The 25,922-nt window shown below is 42.8% G+C and overlaps 1 protein-coding gene, 1 long non-coding RNA gene and 1 pseudogene across 2 annotated transcripts; all 3 read left to right on the top strand.

Annotated features, from left to right (window-relative positions):
- Nucleotides 1-3,636: 3,636 nt before the first annotated feature.
- On the top strand, nt 3,637-5,159 carry LOC139761283 (uncharacterized). The gene has a single exon (XM_071685319.1). It carries the CDS (start codon nt 4,200-4,202, stop codon nt 5,052-5,054), a length of 855 nt encoding a protein of 284 aa, XP_071541420.1. The 5' UTR covers nt 3,637-4,199; the 3' UTR covers nt 5,055-5,159.
- Nucleotides 5,160-15,696: 10,537 nt separating this feature from the next.
- LOC139761214 (uncharacterized) lies at nt 15,697-17,178 on the top strand (annotated as a pseudogene).
- Nucleotides 17,179-19,013: 1,835 nt separating this feature from the next.
- On the top strand, nt 19,014-21,725 carry LOC139761055 (uncharacterized). The gene is made up of 3 exons (XR_011715449.1): nt 19,014-19,160; nt 20,613-20,821; nt 21,026-21,725. It is a non-coding gene; the product is annotated as an uncharacterized lncRNA (long non-coding RNA).
- Nucleotides 21,726-25,922: the final 4,197 nt, after the last annotated feature.

Genomic DNA, 25,922 nt, shown 5'->3' on the forward strand with positions numbered 1-25,922 from the left:
GTGAATGTAGGTTTGCGGCAGGGATGTGTGTTGTCTCCATGGTTGTTTAATTTGTTTATGGATGGGGTTGTTAGGGAGGTGAATGCAAGAGTTTTGGAAAGAGGGGCAAGTATGAAGTCTGTTGGGGATGAGAGAGCTTGGGAAGTGAGTCAGTTGTTGTTCGCTGATGATACAGGGCTGGTGGCTGATTCATGTGAGAAACTGCAGAAGCTGGTGACTGAGTTTGGTAAAGTGTGTGAAAGAAGAAAGTTAAGAGTAAATGTGAATAAGAGCAAGGTAATTAGGTACAGTAGGGTTGAGGGTCAAGTCAATTGGGAGGTAAGTTTGAATGGAGAAAAACTGGAGGAAGTAAAGTGTTTTAGATATCTGGGAGTGGATCTGGCAGCGGATGGAACCATGGAAGCGGAAGTGGATCATAGGGTGGGTGAGGGGGCGAAAATCCTGGGAGCCTTGAAGAATGTGTGGAAGTCGAGAACATTATCTCTGAAAGCAAAAATTGGTATGTTTGAAGGAATAGTGGTTCCAACAATGTTGTATGGTTGCGAGGCGTGGGCTATGGATAGAGTTGTGCGCAGGAGGATGGATGTGCTGGAAATGAGATGTTTGAGGACAATGTGTGGTGTGAGGTGGTTTGATCGAGTAAGTAACGTAAGGGTAAGAGAGATGTGTGGAAATAAAAAGAGCATGGTTGAGAGAGCAGAAGAGGGTGTTTTGAAATGGTTTGGGCACATGGAGAGAATGAGTGAGGAAAGATTGACCAAGAGGATATATGTGTCGGAGGTGGAGGGAACGAGGAGAAGTGGGAGACCAAATTGGAGGTGGAAAGATGGAGTAAAAAGATTTTGTGTGATCGGGGCCTGAACATGCAGGAGGGTGAAAGGAGGGCAAGGAATAGAGTGAATTGGATCGATGTGGTATACCGGGGTTGACGTGCTGTCAGTGGATTGAATCAGGGGCATGTGAAGCGTCTGGGGTAAACCATGGAAAGCTGTGTAGGTATGTATATTTGCGTGTGTGGACGTATGTATATACATGTTGTATGGGGGTGGGTTGGGCCATTTCTTTCTTCTGTTTCCTTGCGCTACCTCGCAAATGCGAGAGACAGCAACAAAGCAAAATATATAAATAAATAAATATATTATCCCTGTGGATAGGGGATTAATAATACTTCCCATGTATTCCCTGCATGTCGTAGAAGGCGACTAAAAGGGGAGGGAGCGGGGGGCTGGAAATCCTCTCCTCTCTTTTTTTTTTTTTTTGATTTTCCAAATGAAGGAAGAGAGGGGGCCAGGTGAGGATATTCCAAAAAAGGCCCAGTCCTCTGTTCTTAACGCTATCTCGCTAACGCGGGAAATGGCGAATAGTTTAAAAGAAAAGAATATATATATATCCCTGGGGATAGGGGAGAAAGAATACTTCCCACACATTCCTCATGTGTCGTAGAAGGCGACTAAAGGGGACAGGAGCGGGGGGGCTAGAAACCCTCCCCTCCTTGTATTTTAACTTTCTAAAAGGGGAAACGGAAGGAGTCACGTGGGGGGTGCTCATCCTCCTCCAAGGCTCAGATTGGAGTGTCTAAATGTGTGTGGATGTAACCAAGATCAGAAAAAAGGAGAGATAGGTAGTATGTTTGAGGAAAGGAACCTGGATGTTTTGGCTCTGAAAGACATGAAGCTCAAGGGTAAAGGGTAAGAGTGGTTTGGGAATGTCTTGGGAATAAAGTCAGGAGTTGGTGAGAGGACAAGAGCAAGGGAAGGAGTAGCACTACTTCTGAAACAGGAGTGGTGGAAGTATGTGATAGAGTGTAAGAAAGTAAACTCTAGATTGATATGGGTAAAACTGAAAGTTGATGGAGAGAGATGGGTGATTATTGGTGCATATGCACCTGGGCACGAGAAGAAAGATCATGAGAGGCAAGTGTTTTGGGAGCAGCTGAATGAGTGTTTTCGTGGTTTTGATGCATGAGACCGGGTTATAGTGATGGGTGATTTGAATGCAAAGGTGAGTAATGTGGTAGTTGAGGGAATAATTGGTATACATGGGGTGTTCAGTGTTGTAAATGGAAATGGTGAAGAGCTTGTAGATTTGTGCTGAAAAAGGACTGGTTATTGGGAATACCTGGTTTAAAAAGAGAGATATACATAAGTATACGTATGTAAGTAGGAGAGATGGCCAGAGAGCATAATTGGATTTCTTGTTAATTGATAGGCACGCAAAAGAGAGACTTTTGGATGTTAATGTGCTGAGAGGTGCAACTGGAAGGATGTCTGATCATTATCTTGTGGAGGCGAAGGTGAAGATTTGTAGAGGTTTTCAGAAAAGAAGAGAGAATGTTGGGGTGAAGAGGGTGGTGAGAGTAAGTGAGCTTGGGAAGGAGACTTGTGTGAGGAAGTATCAGGAGAGACTGAGTACAGAATGGAAAAAGGTGAGAACAAAGGAGGTAAGGGGAGTGGGGGAGGAATGGGATGTATTTAGGGAAGCAGTGATGGCTTGCGCAAAAGATGCTTGTGGCATGAGAAGCGTGGGAGGTGGGCAGATTAGAAAGGGTAGTGAGTGGTGGGATGAAGAAGTAAGATTATTAGTGAAAGAGAAGAGAGAGGCATTTGGATGATTTTTGCAGGGAAAAAATGCAGTTGAGTGGGAGATGTATAAAAGAAAGAGGCAGGAGGTCAAGAGAAAGGTGCAAGAGGTGAAATTGAGGGCAAATGAGAGTTGGGGTGAGAGAGTATCATTAAATTTTAGGGAGAATAAAAAGATGTTTTGGAAGGAGGTAAATAAAGTACGTAAGACTAGGGAACAAATGGGAACTTCAGTGAAGGGGGCTAATGGTGAGGTGATAACAAGTAGTGGTGATGTGAGAAGGAGGTTGAGTGAGTATTTTGAAGGTTTGCTGAATGTGTTTGATGATAGAGTGGCAGATATAGAGTGTTTTGGTCGAGGTGGTGTGCAAAGTGAGAGGGGTTAGGGAAAATGATTTTGTAAACAGAGAAGAGGTGGTAAAAGCTTTGCGGAAGATGAAAGCCGGCAAGGCAGCAGGTTTGAATGGTATTCCAGTGGAATTTATAAAAAAAAGGCTGTGACTGTATTGTTGACTGGTTTGTAAGGTTATTTAATGTATGTATGACTCATGGTGAGGTGCCTGAGGATTGGCGGAATGCTTGCATAGTGCCATTGTACAAAGGCAAAGGGGACAAAGGTGAGTGCTCAAATTACAGAGGTATAAGTTTGTTGAGTATTCCTGTGAAATTATATGGGAGGGTATTGATTGAGAGGATTTCCCTCCTTGTATTTTAACTTTCCAAAATGGGAAATAGAAGGAGGAGTCACACGGGGAGTGCTCATCCTCCTCGAAGGCTCAGATTGGTGTGTCTAAATGTGTGTGGATGTAACCACGATGAGAAAAAAGGAAAGATAGGTAGTATGTTTGAGGAAAGGAACCTGGATGTTTTGGCTCTGAGTGAAACGAAGCTCAAGGGTAAAGGGGAAGAGTGGTTTGGGAATGTCTTGGGAGTAAAGTCAGGGGTTAGTGAGAGGACGAGCAAGGGGAGGAGTAGCACTACTCCTGAAACAGGAGTTGTGGGAGTATGTGATAGAATGTAAGAAAGTAAATTCTAGATTGATATGGTTAAAACTGAATGTTGATGGAGAGAGATGGGTGATTATTGGTGCATATGCACCTGGGCATGAGAAGAAAGATCATGAGAGGCAAGTGTTTTGGGAGCAGCTGAATGAGTGTGTTAGTGGTTTTGATGCACGAGACCGGGCTATAGTGATGGGTGATTTGAATGCAAAGGTGAGTACTGTGGCAGTTGAGGGAATAATTGGTATACATGGGGTGTTCAGTGTTGTAAATGGAAATGGTGAAGAGCTTGTAGATTTTAGTGCTGAAAAAGGACTGGTGATTGGGAATACCTGGTTTAAAAAGCAAGATATACATAAGGGAGGTTGGGAAGCATCCGCATGTTGATGTCACTGTGGGGACGGAAGGTGTAAGGTATTCTGAGGTGTCATCTTACTGATTTGTTTGAATGGGAAGTAGATAATTATGCAGAGTTTGGTGGAAAGTCGTAAGGATATAAAGTGAGCAATGGTCAATTAGTCAAAATCTCTCAAGAGCTGGGAATCGGCCGGGTCGCAGTGAATCAACAAGTGTTGGAAACACCAGAATACAGGCGCACGTTGACTCCCAGCTCAGCAGCATGACGTCCACACCCTCATTTACTGCCGTCATTCTCCGTCTTCTCATCATCCAAGGAGTGTCGTTGGCCATCAGGATCACCAGGTTGGAGGTACCTGCGTCCCTGGCAGTAGGCGAGGGCGGGTGGCTGGTGTGTGAGTGGGCGGACGAAGGGGACCACGTCTACTCGCTCAAATGGTACTTCGGCATATACGAGTTCTACCGCTGGACGCCCCTCGAGACACCCTCGGTCAGGATTTTCCCGGTACCTTACTTCGATGTGGACCCCCAGCAGTCGCACCGCGGACGCGTCCTTATACACAACTTGACGGAGGCGGCCGGGGGCAACTACCGATGCGAGGTGTCTGGGGAAGCCCCTGTGTTCAAAACCTCCTCAGACAGTGCCCTCTTGATTGTCGTAGATTTGCCAGACGAGCAGCCAAGGATTATCGAAGATGGAGTTGGACCCTACAGGCTTCAGCAGCTGATCACCGTCAATTGTACGTCCCACGGCGCTAGGCCTGCCCCAAACCTCACCTTCTACATCAACGACGAGTCTGTTGACCCTACTTGGGACAGTCGTGAGCTGGTGTTTGTGAACGAGACGTCGGGGTTGGAGACGGCCGTGAAGAGCCTGCAGTTTCCCCTGCGGCTGACCATGGTGCAGCTGGACGGTCTGCAAGTGAAGTGTGTGGCGTCCATCCCCGAAATGTACTGGCTGAGCAGCGAGACGACCCTCTCTGTTGAGTTACCCCTCAACTATAGCCACCTGTTCGGCTCACAGGGGTCTGTGTCGTACAGCAGCAGTCAGAAGACAGCAACCCACACGCCTCTTCTTTCTACTCTAGTCTTTCTCGCCAGCCGTCTCCTGTGGTAGCTGGTTGCATTCTCTGAACTCCCTTCCTATGTTGTATTCATTCTTCCTAATTTTATCACTCATCCTTATAATCTCTCATAATCCTTTTTTTATTAGCAATAGTCTTTTTTTTCGTTGCACTCCACTTTCTTGAGATTTAGTTTTTTCTTATCTAGGTCTTTTCCTTTTTCTTATGTTTTACTAATTCTGATTTTGTCACTGATCCTTATAATCCCTTATAACCCTTTCTTTATCAGCGAAATGTATTTCAATTTCACTCTCCTTCCTCTGGATATGTATGTGTATGTGATATATATATATATATATATATATATATATATATATATATATATATATATATATATATATATATATATATTTATATTATCCCTGGGGATAGGGGAGAAAGAATACTTCCCACGTATTCCCTGCGTGTCGTAGAAGGCGACTAAAAGGGGAGGGAGCGGGGGGCTGGAAATCCTCCCCTCTCATTTTTTTTTTGATTTTCCAAAGAAGGAACAGAGAACGAGGCCAGGTGAGGATATTCCCTCAGAGGCCCAGTCCTCTGTTCTTAACGCTACCTTGCTAACGCGGGAAATGGCGAATAGTATGAAAGAAAAGAAATAACCCCGGGGTTTGGGGAAAAAGATTTTCCCAAACCATTTTTTGTTAGGGGGCAAAAAGGGGAAAGGGCGGGGGGGCAGAAACCCCCCCCCTTTGAAAATTTTAACTTTCAAAAGGGGAAAGGGGAAAAGAGGGGGGGGACCTTGAAGGAGAGGGGTCAAAGGGGGGAAATTAAAAGTAAAAAAAAGGGAGGAAGGAGTGGGGAAAGGAATGGAGTTTTGGCTTAAAAAGAAAGAAGCTGGGTAAAGGGGAAGATGGTTTGGGAAGGGTTTGTGAATTGTTTTTATGATAATGGGAATAAAGGGGGTTTTGGTCGGGGGTTGCAAATAGAGGGTTAGGGAAAATATTTGTAAACAAGAAAGGGGGTAAAAGCTTTTCGGGAAAATAAAGCCGGGAAGGGAGCAGGTTTTGGGTTATTGCAGTGGAATATTAAAAAAGGGGTACTGTATTTTGACTGGGTTTTAAGGGTTTTTTAATGTATTATGATCGGGATGCCTAAGGGTTGGCGAATGCTTCATATGCCATTTCAAGGCAAAGGGGGTAAGTAGTGTCAAATTTTCGAGTATAAGTTTTTTGATATTCCTGGAATTTTGGGAGGTATTTATTGAGAGGGGGAAGGCATTACAACATCAATTGGGGGGAAGGGGATGTGGTTTTAGAAGTGGTAAGGGTTGTGGATCAGGTGTTTGCTTTGAAGAATTATTGAGAAAAACTTTGAAAAGCAAATGGATTTTTATGTAGCATTTATGGGTCTGGGGAAGGCATATATAGAGTTGATAGGACTCTGTGGAAGTATAAAATTATGGGGTGAGGGAATTTTTAAAAACATGAAAAGTTTTTATCGAGGATGTAAATGGACGTTAAAAAGGAAAGTATTGGGGGTTTTCCCTAAGTAGGTTTTTGGGGAGGGGGGTGTGTCTCCCTGGTTGTTTAATTTGTTTAGGATGGGGTTGTTGGGAGTAATGCAAAGTTTTGGAAAGAGGGCAAGTATGATCTGTTTGGATGAGAGAGCTTGGGAAGTAGTCAGTTTTTGTTTTGTGATACAGGCTGGGGCTGACAGTAGAAACGCAAAGCTGGGGACTGATTTGGTAAAAGGGGTTTAAAAAGAAAGTTAAATAAAAGTGATAAACAAAGGGATTAGGTACATAGGGGTTTAGGTCAAATCAATTGGGGGGTAATTTTGAAGGAGAAAAAAAAGGGGGAATAAAGTGTTTTGATATCTGGGGGTGGACTGGCACGGGTAAACAAGGAAGCGGAAGGAAACATAGGGTGGGGGAGGGGGCAAAATCCCGGAGCCTTGAAAATTTGGGAAACAGAACATTACTCGAAAGCAAAAATGGGGATGTTTGAAGGGAAAAGTGGGTTTCCCAAAAATGTTTATGGTTGCGGGGGTGGGCATGGATAGAGTTGGCCAAAAGGTTTGGGTGTGCTGGAAATGAATGTTGAACAAATGGGGTTGGGGGTTTTATCATAAGTAAAAGGGTAAAAAAGATGGTGGAAAAAAAAAACGGGTAAAAGCAAAAAAGGGGGTTTTTGAAAAGGTTTGGCACATGGAGAGAAGAGTGGGAAAGATTGACCAAAGGGTATAGTGCGGGGGGGAGGGGAAAAGGGGAAATGGGAGACCAAAATTGGAGGGGGAAAATGGAGTGAAAAAATTTGGTGACGGGGCCTGAACATGCAGGGGGGGAAAGGGGCCAAAGGAAAAAGTGAATTGGGCGATGTGGTATACCGGGGGACGTGCTGTCATGGGGAAATTAAAATCGGGGCATGTGAAGCGTCTGGGGAAAACCATGGAAAGTTTTGTGGGTATGTAAGGGGTGTGGCGGATTTTTATACAGTTAGGGGGTTTGGGTTGGGCCCTTTTTTCCTTTCCCCTCCTGCCCTTGGGGGGAGGGTGAAAGGGGGCCCAAGGGAAAAAAAAGGGAATTTGAATTAGAACATGGGGTATCCCTTTTAACTGTGTCGTGGATTAATTCCTTAACTCTGGGGAAAACCTTTGGAAATGTTAGGTATGTATATTTGCTTTTGGGAGTGTATGTAAATACATGTTATGGGGGGGGGTTGGGCCTTTTTTCTTTTTGTTTCCTTGCGCAAACCTCGAAAAAACGCGGGAGACAGCGACAAAGAAAAAAAAAAAAATTGATTGAGGGGGTAAAGGAAAATGTACAGAGCATCAGATTGGGGAAAGCATGGGGTTTTTCAGAAGGGGTAGGGGAAAGTGTGGATCAGGTTTTTTTCCCTTTAAAGGAATGTATGTGAGAAATACTTAGAAAAGAAAATTGGTTTTTATGTAGCAAAAAAGGAAATCTGGAGAAGGCAAAAGAAAGATTGATAGAGATGCTCTGGGAAAGGGTTTTTAAGAAATATGGGGGGGGGGGGAATTTGTTAGAAGCAGTGAAAAGTTTTTATCGAGGATGTAAGGCATTGTACGTGTAGGAAGAGGGGAAAGTGTTTGGGTTTCCCTCAGTGAATGTAGGTTTGGCAGGGGGTGTGATGTCCCATGGTTGTTTAATTTTTTTAAGGATGGGGTTGTTAGGGAGGTGAATGCAAGAGTTTTGGAAAAAAAGGGGCCCAAATAAAGGGAATTTTGTTGTGGAGAAGAGCTTTGGGAAGTGAGTCAGTTGTTGTTTTTTGAAAGAACAGCGCGGTGGCTGAACATGGAGAAACTGCAGAAGCTGGTGAAAATGAGTTTGGTAAAGTGTGTGAAAAAAAATTAAGAGTTTAAAAATGTGAAAAAAGGGAAGGTTATTAGGTACAGTAAAGGGTTTTAGGGTCAAATCAATTTGGGGGGTAATTTGAATGGAGAAAAACTTGGGGGAAGTAAAAAATTTTTTTTTAGATATCTGGGGGTGGATCGGCAGCGGATGGAAACCCTGGAAGCGGAAGTAATTTATAGGGGGGGGGAGGGGGCGAAAAAACCTGGGGGCCTTGAAGAATGTGTGGAAGTCGAGAACATTATCTCCGAAAAACAAAAATGGGTATGTTTGAAGGAATAGTGGTTCCAACAAAGTTTTATGGTTGCGAGGCGTGGGCTAGGATTTGAGTTGTGCACAAGAGGTTGGGTTTCTGGAAAGAGATGTTTGAAACAAAAAGTGGTGTGAGGTTTGGGTTTGAACGAGAAAATAAGTAAGGGTAAAAAAGTGTGTGGAAATAAAAAGGGGCCCTGGTTGAAGAGCAGAAGAGGGGGTTTTGAAATGGTTTGGCACATGGAGAGAATGAGTGAGGGAAAAATTGACCAAGAGGATATATGTGGGCGGAGGTGGAGGGAACGAGGAAAAAGTGGGAGAAACCCAAAAAGGAGGGGGAAAAATGGAGTGAAAAAGAAATTTTTTTTTGAGGGGCCTGAACATGCAGGAGGGGGGAAAGGGGGCCAAGGAATAGAGTGAATTGGATCGTGTGGTAAAACCGGGGGTTTAGTGGGGTCCCTGGATTGAATCGGGGGATGTGAAGCGTCTGGGGGAAACCATGGAAAGCTGTGTAGGTATGTATATTTGCGTGTGTGGACGTGTATGTATATACATGTGTATGGGGGTGGGTTGGGCCATTTTTCTTTCGTCTGTTTCCTTGCAGGAGGGTGAAAGGTGGCCAAGGAATAGAGTGAATTGGATCGATGTGGTATACCGGGGTTGACGTGCTGTCAATGGATTGAATCAGGGCATGTGAAGCGTCTGGGGTAAACCATGGAAAGCTGTGTAGGTATGTATATTTGCGTGTGTGGACGTGTATGTATATACATGTGTATGGGGGTGGGTTGGGCCATTTTTCTTTCGTCTGTTTCCTTGCAGGAGGGTGAAAGGAGGGCAAGGAATAGAGTGAATTAGAACGATGTGGTATACCGGGGTTGACGTGCTGTCAGTGGATTGAATCGGGGCATGTGAAGCGTCTGGGGTAAACCATGGAAAGCTGTGTAGGTATGTATATTTGCGTGTGTGGACGTGTATGTATATACATGTGTATGGGGGTGGGTTGGGCCATTTTTCTTTCGTCTGTTTCCTTGCAGGAGGGTGAAAGGAGGGCAAGGAATAGAGTGAATTAGAACGATGTGGTATACCGGGGTTGACGTGCTGTCAATGGATTGAATCAGGGCATGTGAAGCGTCTGGGGTAAACCATGGAAAGCTGTGTAGGTATGTATATTTGCGTGTGTGGACGTGTATGTATATACATGTGTATGGGGGTGGGTTGGGCCATTTTTCTTTCGTCTGTTTCCTTGCAGGAGGGTGAAAGGTGGCCAAGGAATAGAGTGAATTGGATCGATGTGGTATACCGGGGTTGACGTGCTGTCAATGGATTGAATCAGGGCATGTGAAGCGTCTGGGGTAAACCATGGAAAGCTGTGTAGGTATGTATATTTGCGTGTGTGGACGTGTATGTATATACATGTGTATGGGGGTGGGTTGGGCCATTTTTCTTTCGTCTGTTTCCTTGCAGGAGGGTGAAAGGAGGGCAAGGAATAGAGTGAATTAGAACGATGTGGTATACCGGGGTTGACGTGCTGTCAATGGATTGAATCAGGGCATGTGAAGCGTCTGGGGTAAACCATGGAAAGCTGTGTAGGTATGTATATTTGCGTGTGTGGACGTGTATGTATATACATGTGTATGGGGGTGGGTTGGGCCATTTTTCTTTCGTCTGTTTCCTTGCAGGAGGGTGAAAGGTGGCCAAGGAATAGAGTGAATTGGAACGATGTGGTATACCGGGGTTGACGTGCTGTCAATGGATTGAATCAGGGCATGTGAAGCGTCTGGGGTAAACCATGGAAAGCTGTGTAGGTATGTATATTTGCGTGTGTGGACGTGTATGTATATACATGTGTATGGGGGTGGGTTGGGCCATTTTTCTTTCGTCTGTTTCCTTGCAGGAGGGTGAAAGGTGGCCAAGGAATAGAGTGAATTGGAACGATGTGGTATACCGGGGTTGACGTGCTGTCAGTGGATTGAATCGGGGCATGTGAAGCGTCTGGGGTTTTCAGAAAAGAAGAGAGAATGTTGGGGTGAAGAGGGTGGTGAGAGTAAGTGAGCTTGGGAAGGAGACTTATGTGGGGAAGTACCAGGAGAGACTGAGTACAGAATGGAAAAAGGTGAGAACAAAGGAGGTAAGGGAGTGGGGGAGGAATGGGATGTATTTAGTGAATCAGTGATGGATTGCGCAAAAGATGCTTGTGGCATGAAAAGAGTGGGAGGTGGGCAGATTAGAAGGGTAGTGAGTGGTGGGGTGAAGAAGTAAGATTATTAGTGAAAGATAAGAGAGGGACATTTGGACGATTTTTGCAGGGAAAAAAATGCAATTGAGTGGGAGATGTATAAAAGAAAGAGGCAGGAGGACAAGAAATAGGTGCAAGAGGTGAAAAAGAGGGCAAATGAGAGTTGGGGTGAGAGAGTTTCATTAAATTTTAGGGAGAATAAAAAGATGTTCTGGAAGGAGATAAATAAAGTGCGTAAGACAAGGGAGCAAAGGGGAACTTCAGTGAAGGGGGCTAATGTGAGGTGATAACAAGTAGTGGTGATGTGAGAAGGAGGAGTGAGTATTTTGAAGGTTTGTTGAATGTGTTTGATGATAGAGTGGCAGATATAGGTGTTTTGGTCGAGGTGGTTTGCAAAGTGAGAGGGTTAGGGAAAATGATTTGATAAACAGAGAAGAGGTGGTAAAAGCTTTGCGGAAGATGAAAGCCGGCAAGGCAGCAGGTTTGGATGGTATTGCAGTGGAATTTATTAAAAAAGGGGGTGACTGTATTATTGACTGGTTGGTAAGGTTATTTAATGTATGTATGACTCATGGTGAGGTGCCTGAGGATTGGCGGAATGCTTGCATAGTGCCATTGTACAAAGGCAAAGGGGATATGAGTGAGTGCTCAAATTACAGAGGTATAAGTTTGTTGAGTATTCCTGGTAATTATATGGGAGGGTATTGATTGAGAGGGTGAAGGCATGTACAGAGCATCAGATTGGGGAAGAGCAGTGTGGTTTCAGAAGTGGTAGAGGATGTGTGGATCAGGTGTTTGCTTTGAAGAATGTATGTGAGAAATACTTAGAAAAGCAAATGGATTTGTATGTAGCATTTATGGATCTGGAGAAGGCATATGATAGAGTTGATAGAGATGCTCTGTGGAAGGTATTAAGAATATATGGTGTGGAGGGAAGTTGTTAGAAGCAGTGAAAAGTTTTTATCGAGGATGTAAGACATGTGTACGTGTAGGAAGAGAGGAAAGTGATTGGTTCTCAGTGAATGTAGGTTTGCGGCAGGGGTGTGTGATGTCTCCATGGTTGTTTAATTTGTTTATGGATGGGGTTGTTAGGGAGGTGAATGCAAGAGTTTTGGAAAGAGGGGCAAGTATGAAGTCTGTTGTGGATGAGAGAGCTTGGGAAGTGAGTCAGTTGTTGTTCGCTGATGACACAGCGCTGGTGGCTGATTCATGTGAGAAACTGCAGAAGCTGGTGACATGAGTTTGGTAAAGTGTGTGAAAGAAGAAAGTTAAGAGTAATATATTCACAGGGCATGTGAATAAGAGCAAGGTTATTAGGTACAGTAGGGTTGAGGGTCAAGTCAATTGGGAGGTAAGTTTGAATGGAGAAAAACTGGAGGAAGTAAAGTGTTTTAGATATCTGGGAGTGGATCTGGCAGCGGATGGAACCATGGAAGCGGAAGTGAATCATAGGGTGGGGGAGGGGGCGAAAATCCTGGGAGCCTTGAAGAATGTGTGGAAGTCGAGAACATTATCTCGAAAAGCAAAAATGGGTATGTTTGAAGGAATAGTGGTTCCAACAATGCTGTATGGTTGCGAGGCGTGGGCTATGGATAGAGTTGTGCACAAGAGGTTGGATATGCTGGAAATGAGATGTTTGAGGACAATGTGTGGTGTGAGGTGGTTTGATCGAGTAAGTAATGTAAGGGTAAGAGAGATGTGTGGAAATAAAAAGAGCGTGGTTGAGAGAGCAGAAGAGGGTGTTTTGAAATGGTTTAGGCACATGGAGAGAATGAGTGAGGAAAGATTGACCAAGAGGATATATGTGTCGGAGGTGCAGGGAACGAGGAGAAGTGGGAGACCAAATTGGAGGTGGAAAGATGGAGTGAAAAAGATTTTGTTTGATCGGGGCCTGAACATGCAGGAGGGTGAAAGGTGGCCAAGGAATAGAGTGAATTGGATCGATGTGGTATACCGGGGTTGATGTGCTGTCAGTGGATTGAATCGGGGCATGTGAAGCGTCTGGGGTAAACCATGGAAAGTTGTGTGGGGCCTGTATGTAGAAAGGGAGCTGTGGTTTCGGGCATTATTGCATGACAGCTAGAGACTGAGTGTGAACGAATGGGGCCTTTGTTGTCTTTTCCTAGTGATACCTCGCACACATGAGGGGGGAGGGGGATGGTATTCCATGTGTGGCGAGGTGGCGATGGGAATGAATAAAGGCAGACAGTGTGAATTGTGTGCATGGGTATATATATGTATGTGTCTGTGTGTGTATATATATGTGTACATTGAGATGTATAGGTATGTATATTTGCGTGTGTGGACGTGTATGTATATACATTGTGTGTGGGGGTGGGTTGGGCCATTTCTTTCGTCTGTTTCCTTGCAGGAGGGTGAAAGGTGGCCAAGGAATAGAGTGAATTTGATCGTTGTGGTATACCGGGGTTGACGTGCTGTCAGTGGATTGAATCAGGGCATGTGAAGCGTCTGGGGTAAACCATGGAAAGCTGTGTAGGTATGTATATTTGCGTGTGTGGACGTATGTATATACATGTGTATGGGGGTGGGTTGGGCCATTTCTTTTGTCTGTTTCCTTGCGCTACCTCGCAAACGCGGGAGACAGAGGCAAATATATATATATATATATATATATATATATATATATATATATATATATATATATATATATATATATATATATATATTTATTTTGGATTACCCTTTTTTGCAGTATCAAAGCAGCGCCAAGAAAAAAGGAAAGAGGCCGCATTCCCTCTTATCTGTTCTCTTGCTGTCATGTGAAATGCACTGAAACATGAACTCCTTATCCACAATCATGCCGAACAGACCTTTTCAATTATCCCCTGGATAAAACAAAACGCATCTTGGATTGTGTCACTTAAATATGTTATATGAGTCACGAAAAATTATGTTGTGTTGCGTTGTGTTACTTTATAGTAGATGAATAACGCCACTGGTTCTACGTGAGTTTAGTTATATGCTGCCTTGAATCATGGCCTGTTCATTGTTAATCTACCTGACAAGTACAAGAATATTGGTAGACAAGTTGAGAACGTCAGAAAAGGTGAAGTGGCAGAGGATTGGCGAAATGCATGTATATTTCTATAGTATAGAAATAAGTTTTAGTCTAACTGGTAAATTTTGTGGGAGGGTATTGATTGAGAGGGTTTGGGCATGTACAGAACATCAGATTGGGGAGGTGCAGTTTGGTTTCAGAAGCGATAGAGGATGTTTGGATCATGTGTTTGCTTTGAAGAATGAATCTGATAAATGCTTAAAGAAACAGAAGTATTTGTATATGGCATTTATGGATCTTGAGAGGACATATGATAAGGTTTACAGAGAAGCTTTGTGGAAGGTCTTTGATATATATGTTGTGAAAGGTAAACTTCTAAAAGGAGTGAGAAGCTTTTATCAAGGGTGGAATCGTGTGTTCGAGGAGGAGAGAAAAGTGAATGGTTCCCAGTGAAGGAATGTCTGAGGCAAGGATGTGTGATGTCACCATGCTTTCTTACTTTGTTTATGGATAGGGTACAGAAGAATGTAAATGAAAGGCTTTGAGAGAGGGGCGAGTATGCAGTATGTTGGGGATAAGAGGGCGTGGGAAATGTCATTCGTTGTTCACCGTTTACTGCACTGGTGGCTGACTCGAGTGAGAAACTACAGAAGTTGGTGACTGAGTTTGGAGGAGTGTTTGAAAGAAGAAATTTTTGAGTTAATTTGAATAAAAGCAAGGTTATTCACTTCAGCTGTGTTGAGGGACAAGTTAACTGGGATGTAAATGTACATCGAGAAAAACTGGTGGAAGTAAAGTGTTTAAGATATTTGGGAGTTGACCCAGCAGTGAATGGAACCATGAAAACGGAAGAGAGTCATAGGGTGCGGGAGAGGGTGAAGGTTCTTGAAGCAATGAGGAATGTGTGGAAAAAGAGAACGTTGTGTCGGGGAGAAAAAATATATATGTTTGAAGGAATAGTAGTTCCGACAATATTACATGATTGTGAGGCATGGGCTATAGATAGGGTTCAGCAGAAGAGGATGGATGTTTTGGAAATGAAATGTTTGAGGACAATTGAGATAGGACGTGGTTTCTTCTAGTACTTATGAAAGGGTAAGAGAGATATGTAGTAAAAAAGATTATGGTTGAGAGAGCAGAAGAGGGTGTATTGCAATGTTTTTGGAATGACCAGACTCAGCAGGAGGAGGTGAGGCAGACATAGCCACGTCCAGCCATGAAAGGAAGTTCCAGGCCTCAGTGGTTCACGGGCGACTGGAAGATCGTCCAGAAATATGCCAGTTATCAAAAGTCTTGGTGAACTAAGATGGAGGATGGGCTCCAGTAATGTCTGCTTATATTGTCTCCTCAACGTATGAGCCACAGTCATGTATGTAGTCCAGAGGATCATAACTGCCCAAGAAGATGTTCTCCTCACCTGGCTCTTAGTGGCAAGAGCAGTGGTGCCTGAGCAGCCCCAGCAGTGCCTGGCTCTTAGTGGCAAGAGCAGCGGTGCCTGAGCAGCCCCAGCAGTGCCCGGCTCTTAGTGGCAAGAGCAGCGGTGCCTGAGCAGCTCCAGCAGTGCCTGGCTCCTAGTGGCAAGAACAGCAGTGCCTGAGCAGCCCCAGCAGTGCCTGGCTCTTAGTGGCAAGAGCAGCGGTGCCTGAGCAGCCCCAGCAGTGCTTGGCTCTTAGTGACAAGAGCAGCAGTGCCTGAGCAGCCCCAGCAATGTCTGGCTCTTAGCAGCAAGAGCAGCAGTGCCTGAGCAGCCCCAGCAATGCCTGGCTCTTATTGGTGAGAGCAGCGGTGCCTGAGTAGCTCCAGGAGGAACATGGCGACGCTGGCATCCCAGGCGAGGATGAGGATGTAGAAGATACCCTGGACGTGCTGGAGGGTGAGGAACATGGTCCGCTGTTCAAATGATGAAAGAAATCTAAGTTAAGTTCATTGTACACTTCTAAAAGGTCTTTCATGTCTTTAGTTTTAAGATCCTCTTAATTACCATTTAGGTTAGAAGTCCTCAGTTTGGGGAAGCACTTTCCCGTAATGCATTATTTTTTATGACATGATTTATGTAATGTCTTCATACGTATATACCCATAGGGTCGAATTGCATTATGAGACAGTAAACTATCCAACATATGAATCAATTCATTTTTATATCAGAGTAGGAATTTTAGGTCTATCAGTAGACCAATTTGACAGACAAGAGACAAAGATAAAGGTTATCTTTATCTATCAAAGTTTAGCGGTGGTAGACTATGGTACTGAACTGCCAACAATCATGAGGGAGTCCAAGGATGAGGTCATCTCGAAACTGTACGAGAAGCTGGACTTGTTCCCGTCACAGGAAGACCCCCGTGGGCTCTATGCTGGCCGGCACCCAAGCCATTGTTGATGGTGCTACATACACTCAAGTCCTGCTTCAACACCGCTACCAGGTATACACAAGAGTATCTTAGGTGCTATGTTATCATGTTATCTTAACCCAGAAAGCTGGATGGTTCAGAGTACAACCGTGACCACTGAGTGTTAGGTTACAGAGAGAAAATAAGTCGTTGGTAATGAACGTTGTAGGAGGCGGCATATGATGACTCCAACCTAGACTTACCTTACATAGTCCGCTGCCAGACTATCACAGTACTTGAACAGCATTACAGATGTGTGTGTTTTAGTTTACGTCTCTCAGACACTGACCCGGTAAAACTGATGAACTGATTCCCATGCCAAACTTTATTCTTTCATAAAGATTTATAATACTGAATGTCAGTGTGAGAGTAAAATATATACCTTTAGTAAACTAGGTTGGAGTAATCTTATGCTGACTGCTACATAAGTTCATCACCAATGACTTTCTTTGCCTCTGTAACCAAATGATCAGAAGTTAGATACATGATGACAAATATGATAAACTGGATTATATCTGTAAAATTTAGACATTTAATCTATAGAATATGAATATGCCATCAAGGTATCCTTCACAAGTATATCATGGTTTGTATAAATTTTGTAGCCTTTATGTGTCTTGTATATAAACCATACAGTAAGTCATGGAACTGGGCTTTATGTAAACTGAATGACTACAAGGCTAGTAATGTGATGTCCAACACTATACAGGTGTCCACATGGTACATGGTGAGGGAACAGTTGCTACATGGCCGGGCATCATGGATCTTCCCCAAGCACACACCCTGGAAGTACAAGTTTGACCAGGGCATCCGACAGATGGTGGAGGCTGGCCTCGTCCAACATTGAGCCAAGGTGAGGCACTCTGTGTAAAGCAGTCAAATGAGGCACTCATATCAGGCACTTAATGTGAGGTGCTTAGGATGAGATATGGTTGAAAATGAGTGAATTCCATTCCAAGTAAGAGCAATATGGTTCTGTATTTCAAGTCTCTGGTGACTTGCTGTAAGTTCATCTTCATTTCATTAATGTTTTGTATGGTATATAAACAGAATTATTGTCGCCAAAGGTGAAATCAAATCCAAATGAATTTCTTGATGCTTCATTTGATACAAAACCATAATGAAAAAGATAACTGAAAGAGAATAGCCTATGAAACTACACTCATTTCTCTTGAGCTTTAATATACCGTCTTTACAGGTAGTGATGGAGTCACTGAAGGAGAAGGACTGAAAGCAGTAGCAATAGGAGTCGTCCAGGTAGTGGACCAACATAGGTCATCAGAGTAGAGTTTTACCTTGAGAATTTTCTTCTGGCCTAACACTTGTGCGGGCTTCATGGGTCATCAAAATAAAGCTGCATATTGGTAACTCTACTCTGGCTTAGCCAGACGATTTTATTTAGCTGTTGAGGGCACCACAGGTTATCAAAGCAAAGCTTTACTCTGAGTTTATGCTGACCAGTGCCAAACGATATTTTGCAGCTCTATCGAGCTCCAAGGGTCATCAAAATAGGATTCACCTAAGGAATTATATATTTGTGGTCGATGACTTGCGATTATATTTAGGTTCTAGAGAGTGATATGAGCTTTAGGTATTAGGCAGAATGTTGTTTGTTAGGGAGCGAGTTGCCGGAGTCTCCCAGGGAGAGAGCCACTGCAGGGAGTAAAGCACCGACGCGTGGCGGTGGCTGACACCCTACTGTCAGAGAGTGAATTGCCAGCATGTGGTAGGCGTAGTTGTCAATCTTGGAGTGTACTGACGTCCTGTATCAGGAGAAAATGGGCCAACACGCTCCAGGATATGAGGTGCTGACGTATGTCATCTGGTGAGACGTCATTGGAAAACACGGCTTTGATGCTTTCAGGGAGTGAGCCGTTCCTGTTTAACAGGGAGCGAATACCTTATGTGTCAGAGAACAGGCCATCTTAGTGCACTATCTTACATTTGGACGTATATGTATATACTCGTTACTAAGATGTTTTGATTAGGGCATTCAGATGACCCTTCTGCCTAGGACACTCCACAAAAAAGTAAATCAATCAGGACAGTTGGCATACGTGGCTTGGAAATTTCCGTCGACAAAGGTTGTTTCAGGAAATACCACATTAAAAGCAGGACGAGTATATTGCTCATGTTTTAGTGTGGTATGTTTACACTCTTCTGTTGATTCTGTGTCCACCTCTCATTGCACGTTAGGGAAGTACTCCAAGAACATAATGTGGTTATTGAAAACAATCGACGCAATTCCACTTTCTATGGTGAGTGTGGTAAATGGTGAAATAGGTTGTTAGTCCTGGCTACGGCCGTCCTGGCAGATGTTCTATCTATAATCGTGATAAAGATGTCTTTGAATTTCCACCATCAAGGACAAAGTGTGTTCTTAAGAGTAGTTTTTTTTCAGTCGTGGTTGACCAAAGAAAGACAAATAAGTAAAACATTGTTTAGAAATTGACTGATGTCAGAAGAGTCGGAATACATTATAAACGTGGACGATGTCTGAATCCGAATTGTTACATTGGCACTGACATGGACGGACTCACGTTTACACTATACATTATCATTAACAAAAATAATTTTCCTGCATAGATTTTTGAGTAACATGTGCATGTAGTACACTTACATGGAATATTAGTAAGTGTATAGTCAAAAGCGAACGTTACAAAATGATAAAAGGCCATGCAAGTCATTTCACTGGACTGAGACAACGCTTTGCGATACAATGAAGCCACGCTTCTGCTTCGAGATGGCGGACGAGCGCGTTTATTGCGGAATCGAAGATTATTATGTTTCTGGTTCATACGTTCATTTCCTGGGTTGTTGTGGTGAGTGACAGTATCGCGTTAAGGGTTCCGGCAAGTGTAGTGGTGGAGGAGGTTTCAGGGTACTAGAGAAGAGGTAAGAATCTGGTTACTGAGACACTCAGGGTAAAACTCAATTTGCTGACACGTCTTGTGGTGGTGGAAATGTGAGGATATGTGACCACAAGTGACTGGTCGCCAGCTCGGTAGTTGCCAGCTGGCTTCGTGCTCCCGGCACTGAGTTGACTGATTTCTGCATAAACAAAGGTCTTATTTCTAGTCAGGTAAGAGTAACATTTGTAGATTTATGGTTGTACCCAATATAGAGTGAGTGGTGAACAATAGTTAGGCGTACTTAATGTAATTACAACAGCTAGAAAATGTAGAGAACAATGAACTCGGTAGACAGAGACTTCGAGGTATATTGCTATTCACTCAGGTGACAGCTTATGATTGTTCATCCTGGAATGTGTAACCCGCCATACACGTTATTACAGTTAACATGGTTTTAGTAAATTGATAGCTCATCCGAATGACGTTCTTTGTTTTGGATTTGCAAAGTACAAACAGTAGCAGACCACCGGGTCCTTTTGAAGCTTCGTGTTGCCAGTGAAAGAAATTAGAAATTGTGGTAAGAGTTCGCCCCACTGCCTAACCTCCCCTATACGTGGTCACTTCATCCGTTCTCACACCAGCAGACCACAATAATAATGGCACATTTCCATTATAATTATCTGCTTCTTGGGAGGTTAGGTAAGATTTTCATAGGCTACGGTCGGGTGGGCGGGGAGGTACTGCACTGGGTCAAGGTGAGGTAGGCTAGAATAGGCGGATGAGTGGTGGCTACCAAAGTGGATCATTGTGAGGTAGGTTTAGGTTCGGTCAGCCGCGAAGTGGTGGCCTCTATTCTGGGTCGCGGTGAGGTAGCCCAGAAATGGCAGGTGAGTGGTGGCTTCTGTACTGAGTTACGGTGAGGTAGGTAGGGTCGGCTGGCCGGGGAACGGTAGCTCGTCTACTGGACCACATCGAGGTAGGCTAGGGTGAATCGGAGAGATGAGAGGTTGGTACTCGGTGGTCGCATGATCTCTCTCCTTGATAATGTGTTCTCCATACTGGGCATCGCACATGAAGTTGTCCTGTTCTCCAACACCATGAAGTGGAATAGAAGAAGGTTGGAGAGCGGTAACCTTAACGACTTAATGTAAGTTATAAGTGTGTGAAAAGGAGTGGAACATGGCAGCAACGGTGAATGATGTATAGAGAATGAAATACCTGCGTCGGAGTTTATTATCAGCCAAATCCGAAGTGTCTGTTCACGGGTAACTATATATGGGTATGCGTAAGTTTTGATTAACAATGAAGTAGGCTATATATTTGAAAATATTTGTCATTATTGTAACCTAATTTTCATATTAAAGGTATTACGTCGATTGTAAGTTATGAAATTAGGCTTATAACTATCTAAACTTGATAATTGAAATTTAGATTTTCAATTCAGGGAACTGAGTGTCCATTCTTTGTGAACATGGTTGTGTTTTATTGTTGGCAGAGAACATGAGCGGCAGAGGTAACCCCCTCCAGCGAACGTGATGGGCATAAGACGTTTTTCCGTTGAGCCGCAGGCTAATTTTGCACGACAAAGGAACACACCACAGAACTCCCGCGAGGATAGAACGCCTGAGGGAACAGCACATTCTGAGTGAAACAGAATCTGGTCTGAAGCAGTGTTCACGGAGATGTGTATATCCAACTCTCATGGTAAGGTTCACTGCTGGAGGAGGAATTTTAACCGATATGACGTTGAGAGCTTGTTGTTGTTCAAAGACTTAGAACGGCATAGTTATAGTAACCAGAAATTCATGTTGGTAACCAAAAGTTGATTTGATGTACTGTTTATAAACCATATTGATATAAATCTTCCCGAATCACTACAATAAGCATTAAAATCATAATGTTTCGCAGGCACATATGACCGAGCCAGCATGAGCGAGGAGGCCCGTTCATATCACTTTACCTGTTTCATGTAGAGGAGTGACATTACATGGCCTGGGTGACGTTTTCCACATTGGAGGTTGCTTCACTGCAACGACTGTTCCAGTAAGTGCTGGAGGAACGTTTCTACCGTCTCTGCGGGCGAGAAGTTTACCTCTCCATGCCGGGCCTGTCATTTCTATTAACGATAGGTGCCCCGTCCACACTGCTCGTGCCGTTCAACGCTGGTACTTAGGAACAAGACACCCTGTAGCTCCTGGACAAGCCAGCAATGAACAGACCAAATTATCATTGAACATGTTTGGGCAAAAATGGTGTACACCTGGCAACCAGGAGACAAGATGACTAGCCATCAACTACCGAACCACGTCCACGCCTTTCAGGAACTCTGTAGGCTGGGCGGTGTATTAAATTGTACCTAAAAATTGGGTTTCATTTGTCTTTATAAATTGATTGGTTTATTATTGCTTAATACATATAAGTGTCAATAATAAGCATAAGACAATGTATACTTTTACGATATGTAGAGGAAAATGTATGTATGTTTGATTTATTCACGTTGTTATGAAGGTTGTTCATGTCGCCAATATATTTTGTCTTTCCAGCTGTAAGGAACGATTAACGTTTGATAACGATTGCAATGAAATATTTGAATGGTTGATTGTGTTTATGTATATTGTTTTCATGATGTCGAACCTCACACAACGCATCAGTGTGATACGAAAGAAGAGTCGTCAGTGAAGAGAGAGAAGTTAATAATTTCAGTATCGGCTAACTTTACCGCTGACGAATGGAGTGTATCAATATCCTGCTTACGAGAAGGACAGGCAGGGATGTTCATGCAAATATCGTATTATAACGGGGAAATCGTGTAGCATAACTGTAACCTATTTGCAGAATTGATATCACCAGTGTTCAGTTAAGAATATATCTTGCTGCTCAGATACTTAACCGTACTACTGCAGCACTTGGTTCAGTGGTTTGCATTAACCACTTGCAGCCTTCACCTACCTCAGCTTTATAGATATCACAACCCTCTCCAACTGAAATGTACGAGGTACATTTTGATTGCTAGGATAATAAATGAGGATGAATGTCACTAGTCGATCATCGTAGAAATTGATGGTTTGGAAATGATTTTTTTTTTTTATCCACGAAGGATAATGACACTATAACTGTATACATTTTTTTTTTTTGCTTTGTCGCCGTCTCCCGCGTTAGCGAAGTAGCGCAAGGAAACAGACGAAAGAATGGCCCAACCCACCCACATACACATGTATATACATACACGTCCACACACGCAAATATACATACCTATACATCTCGACGTATACATATATATACACAGACATATACATATATACACATGTACATAATTCATACTGTCTGCCTTTATTAATTTCCATCGCCACCTCGCCACACATGAAATAACAACCCCCTCCCCCCTCATGTGTGCGAGGTAGCTCTAGGAAAAGACAACAAAGGCCACATTCGTTCACACTCAGTCTCTAGCTGTCATGTAATAATGCACCGAAATCACAGCTCCATTTCCACATCCAGGCCCCACAGAACTTTCCATGGTTTACCCCAAATGCTTCACATGCCCTGGTTCAATTTCAAACTTACCTCCCAACTGGCTTGACTCCTCAACCCTACTGTACCTAATAACCTTGCTGTTATTCACGTTTACTCTCAACTTTCTTCTTTCACTTTACCACACTCAGTCACCAGCTTCTGCAGTTTCTCACATGAATCAGCCACCAGCGCTGTATCATCAGCGAGCAACAACTGACTCGCTTCCCAAGATCTCTCATCCACAACAGACTGCATACTCGCCCCTCTTTCCAAAACTCTTGCATTCACTTCCCTAACAACCCCATCCATAAACAAATTAAACAACCATGGAGACATCACACACCCCTGTCGTAAACCTACATTCACTGAGAACCAATCACTTTCCTCTCTTCCTACACGTACACGTGCCTTACATCCTCGATAAAAACTTTTCACTGCTTCTAACAACTTGCGTCCCACACCATATAATCTTAATACTTTCCACAGAGCATCTCTATCAACTCTATCATATGCCTTCTCCAGATCCATAAATGCTACATACAAATCCATTTGCTTTTCTAAGTATTTCTCACATACATTCTTCAAAGCAAACACCTGATCCACACATCCTCTACCACTTTTGAAACCACACTGCTCTTCCCCAATCTGATGCTCTGTACATGCCTTCACCCTCTCAATATATACCACAAAGATATATATATAAAAAAAAAATTGTTTCACAAGCCTTCAGCATAAAAGTATGGGTATATATAAAGGAGGAAGTATGGATAACTTCGGTAGACTTACTGTACCACAATAGTAATAATGGTTTATATGAAGGAATTGGAAGGAAATATTTCGGTACAATATGGAAACTGGTTATAAAAGGGATAATTTGTGCTGATATGAAATTTTGCAAAGGAAAAACGTACAAAGATAGACCTGTGTTCCCAATAGTACGAAGCATAATGAGGGTATCACATAACATCTAAGATGCAGAAGCTTAAACATTTTTTGCAGATACTAAAGAAAAGTATATTAATTTCCGTACGCTCTCAACAATGCACTACTGTATGTTTACAAGCAATGGCTTGATACTTTTTTCATCACCATGTAGGTCTTATTTGAGTTGTTTTGATATAAATTTTTGCACCGTTTTTGATGTTATTAACAGGTGTTGTATTTTATATGTGAATTTCCATATGCATGCATTTCACACAGTTACACTTTGATATCCTATTTTGTATTACTGCATGCATGTGTGTACGCATGTACATGCAGTCTATCACAAGGTGAAAAAAATGTTCTGATATGTATTTTCAATACTGTATTGCACCAAATGAATATCACATGATAATTTGTTTCCTTTTATCACAATATTCAAGAATAAGGTGAAATGTAAGAGTATTAGGGAAATCTAGATTACCATAAATTACCAGCACAAACCGAAGATAGGATCATGACATGTATACTTAATTACTAATTCATATCAGCACTAGCAAAGAATTTTATATAAGTTAACATAATGTCAGTTTGTATTAAGTCTTATCATTGCTAAGGCAAAACATAACATTTATACCACACAAAGTACAATAAAGGACTCTATTCCCTGCAGAAATTATGGCAGATTTGAATATCTTGCAATTACTTTTAAGGTCCTCGTTTTCTTTGATAGTTAAGCTCTGTTTCCCGTTTTCGAATAGTTCTTGATTCGCCCCCAGATGGCGTTACTGCAAGCGTCACAAAAATTAGTATGTCAAAGTCTGAAATTGCGCTTCTTTGTATATGTTTCTTGCTGCTGAGCTCTGCCGCCATTTTAGTCTTCTTTGTGTCGGTGCCTAAGACGGATGTGTTCTTACGCTCTGCATTTCAAGTCTGTGCTGCCTGATGTATTGGTGTCTACTCTTATTTTTGGTAAGTCAGACTTTCCTTAGCACTATGGCAATGTTTCTGTGCATTTTCCTTGAGAAGTGAGGCTTCCTTGAGCTTTTATTCGATGTATCAATTCATAGGAAGGATTACACATCTAGCTAGGACGCCATTTTGGTTTCGTTTAGAATGCCATGATCAACACTCTTCTTTCAGTCCTCCTATCTTCCGTTAACCTTCATTGCTTTCTTTGGATTATTCACTTATAATCAAATTTTGTGTTTAGTGAACATATGTGAAGTGCTGTGTCTGGTAGACATACATCTTTATTGCTTTTTAAGTGTGGAACAGTGCTTATAGAGGTGTTTTTCACTCGGTGAAGTGTTTACAAGGAAGTGTTTTTTAAACTTGGTGCAATTCGTTATGTTTCCGTGTGCTCAGTGTGTGAAAAGGAGTGGAACATGGCAGCAATGGTGAATGATGTATAGAGAATGAAATACCTGCATCGGAGTTTATTAGCAGTCAAATCCGAAGTGTCTGTTCGCAGGTAACTATATATGGGTATGGCTAAGTTTTGATAACAATGAAGTAGGCAATATATTTGGAAATATTTGTCATTATTATAACCTCATTTTCATATTGAAGGTATTACGTAGATAATAAAAGTTATGGAATTAGGCTTATAGGCCATATAGGTTGTTAGTTATATGGTTATTTGCCTCAATCGGCAGTTTAGCTCAACATGGGAATAATGACTACTTTAGTTTTATGTTTGCAGTATACAAACAATAAGAGACCAGCTTTTGAAGCTCCTTTTGCTGGTAAATGATGACATCCGATTGCATTATATTTACCCTAAATTTTCACAGAACAAGAAATGTAAGGATAACATTGCTAGTGAGGTTTTTGTCCTCGTAGTTCCCACCCATTTTAAGCAAATATTCAAAGATGGATGATAATAGATTAATCTATAATGTACCCATGACTTCAGCTCTATCATAACCCACAAATAAAGACTGGTAGATGTTATATACATGTCGTAATTTAACTTAATTGAAATATGCCGTAATATGTTCAAGTTGAAATAGAAATTAAGACACCGTTCATTTCCATAATTCCAGTCAAACAACGGGTTGGATATGATGACCTTCCCACCACCGTCGAGGACCACGTCACCCTCAGTCGTCTACTGACATCGCAAGAGGGAGGGAGGAAGCCGTCATGACAGCACTCTTCTTGCTTCAAGGAGGATTGTACCTCCTTCACGTGTAAGTTTGGTAGTGGGGTAAACCTTCGTCGAGTCAAGGAGGGTTGTACCTCCTTCACGTGCAAGTTTGATGGTGGGGTAAACCTTCGTCGAGTCAAGGAGGGTTGTACCTCCTTCACGTGCAAGTTTGATAGGGCGATAAACCGTCGAGTCAAGGAGGGTGGTACCTCCTTACGG

This window comes from Panulirus ornatus, chromosome 39 (assembly GCF_036320965.1).
Source record: "Panulirus ornatus isolate Po-2019 chromosome 39, ASM3632096v1, whole genome shotgun sequence".
Lineage (NCBI taxonomy): Eukaryota > Metazoa > Arthropoda > Malacostraca > Decapoda > Palinuridae > Panulirus > Panulirus ornatus.

What these genes read in the sequence shown, in the direction of transcription:
- LOC139761283 (XM_071685319.1), top strand. Translation starts at nt 4,200, where the DNA reads ATGACGTCCACACCCTCATTTACTGCCGTCATTCTCCGTCTTCTCATC.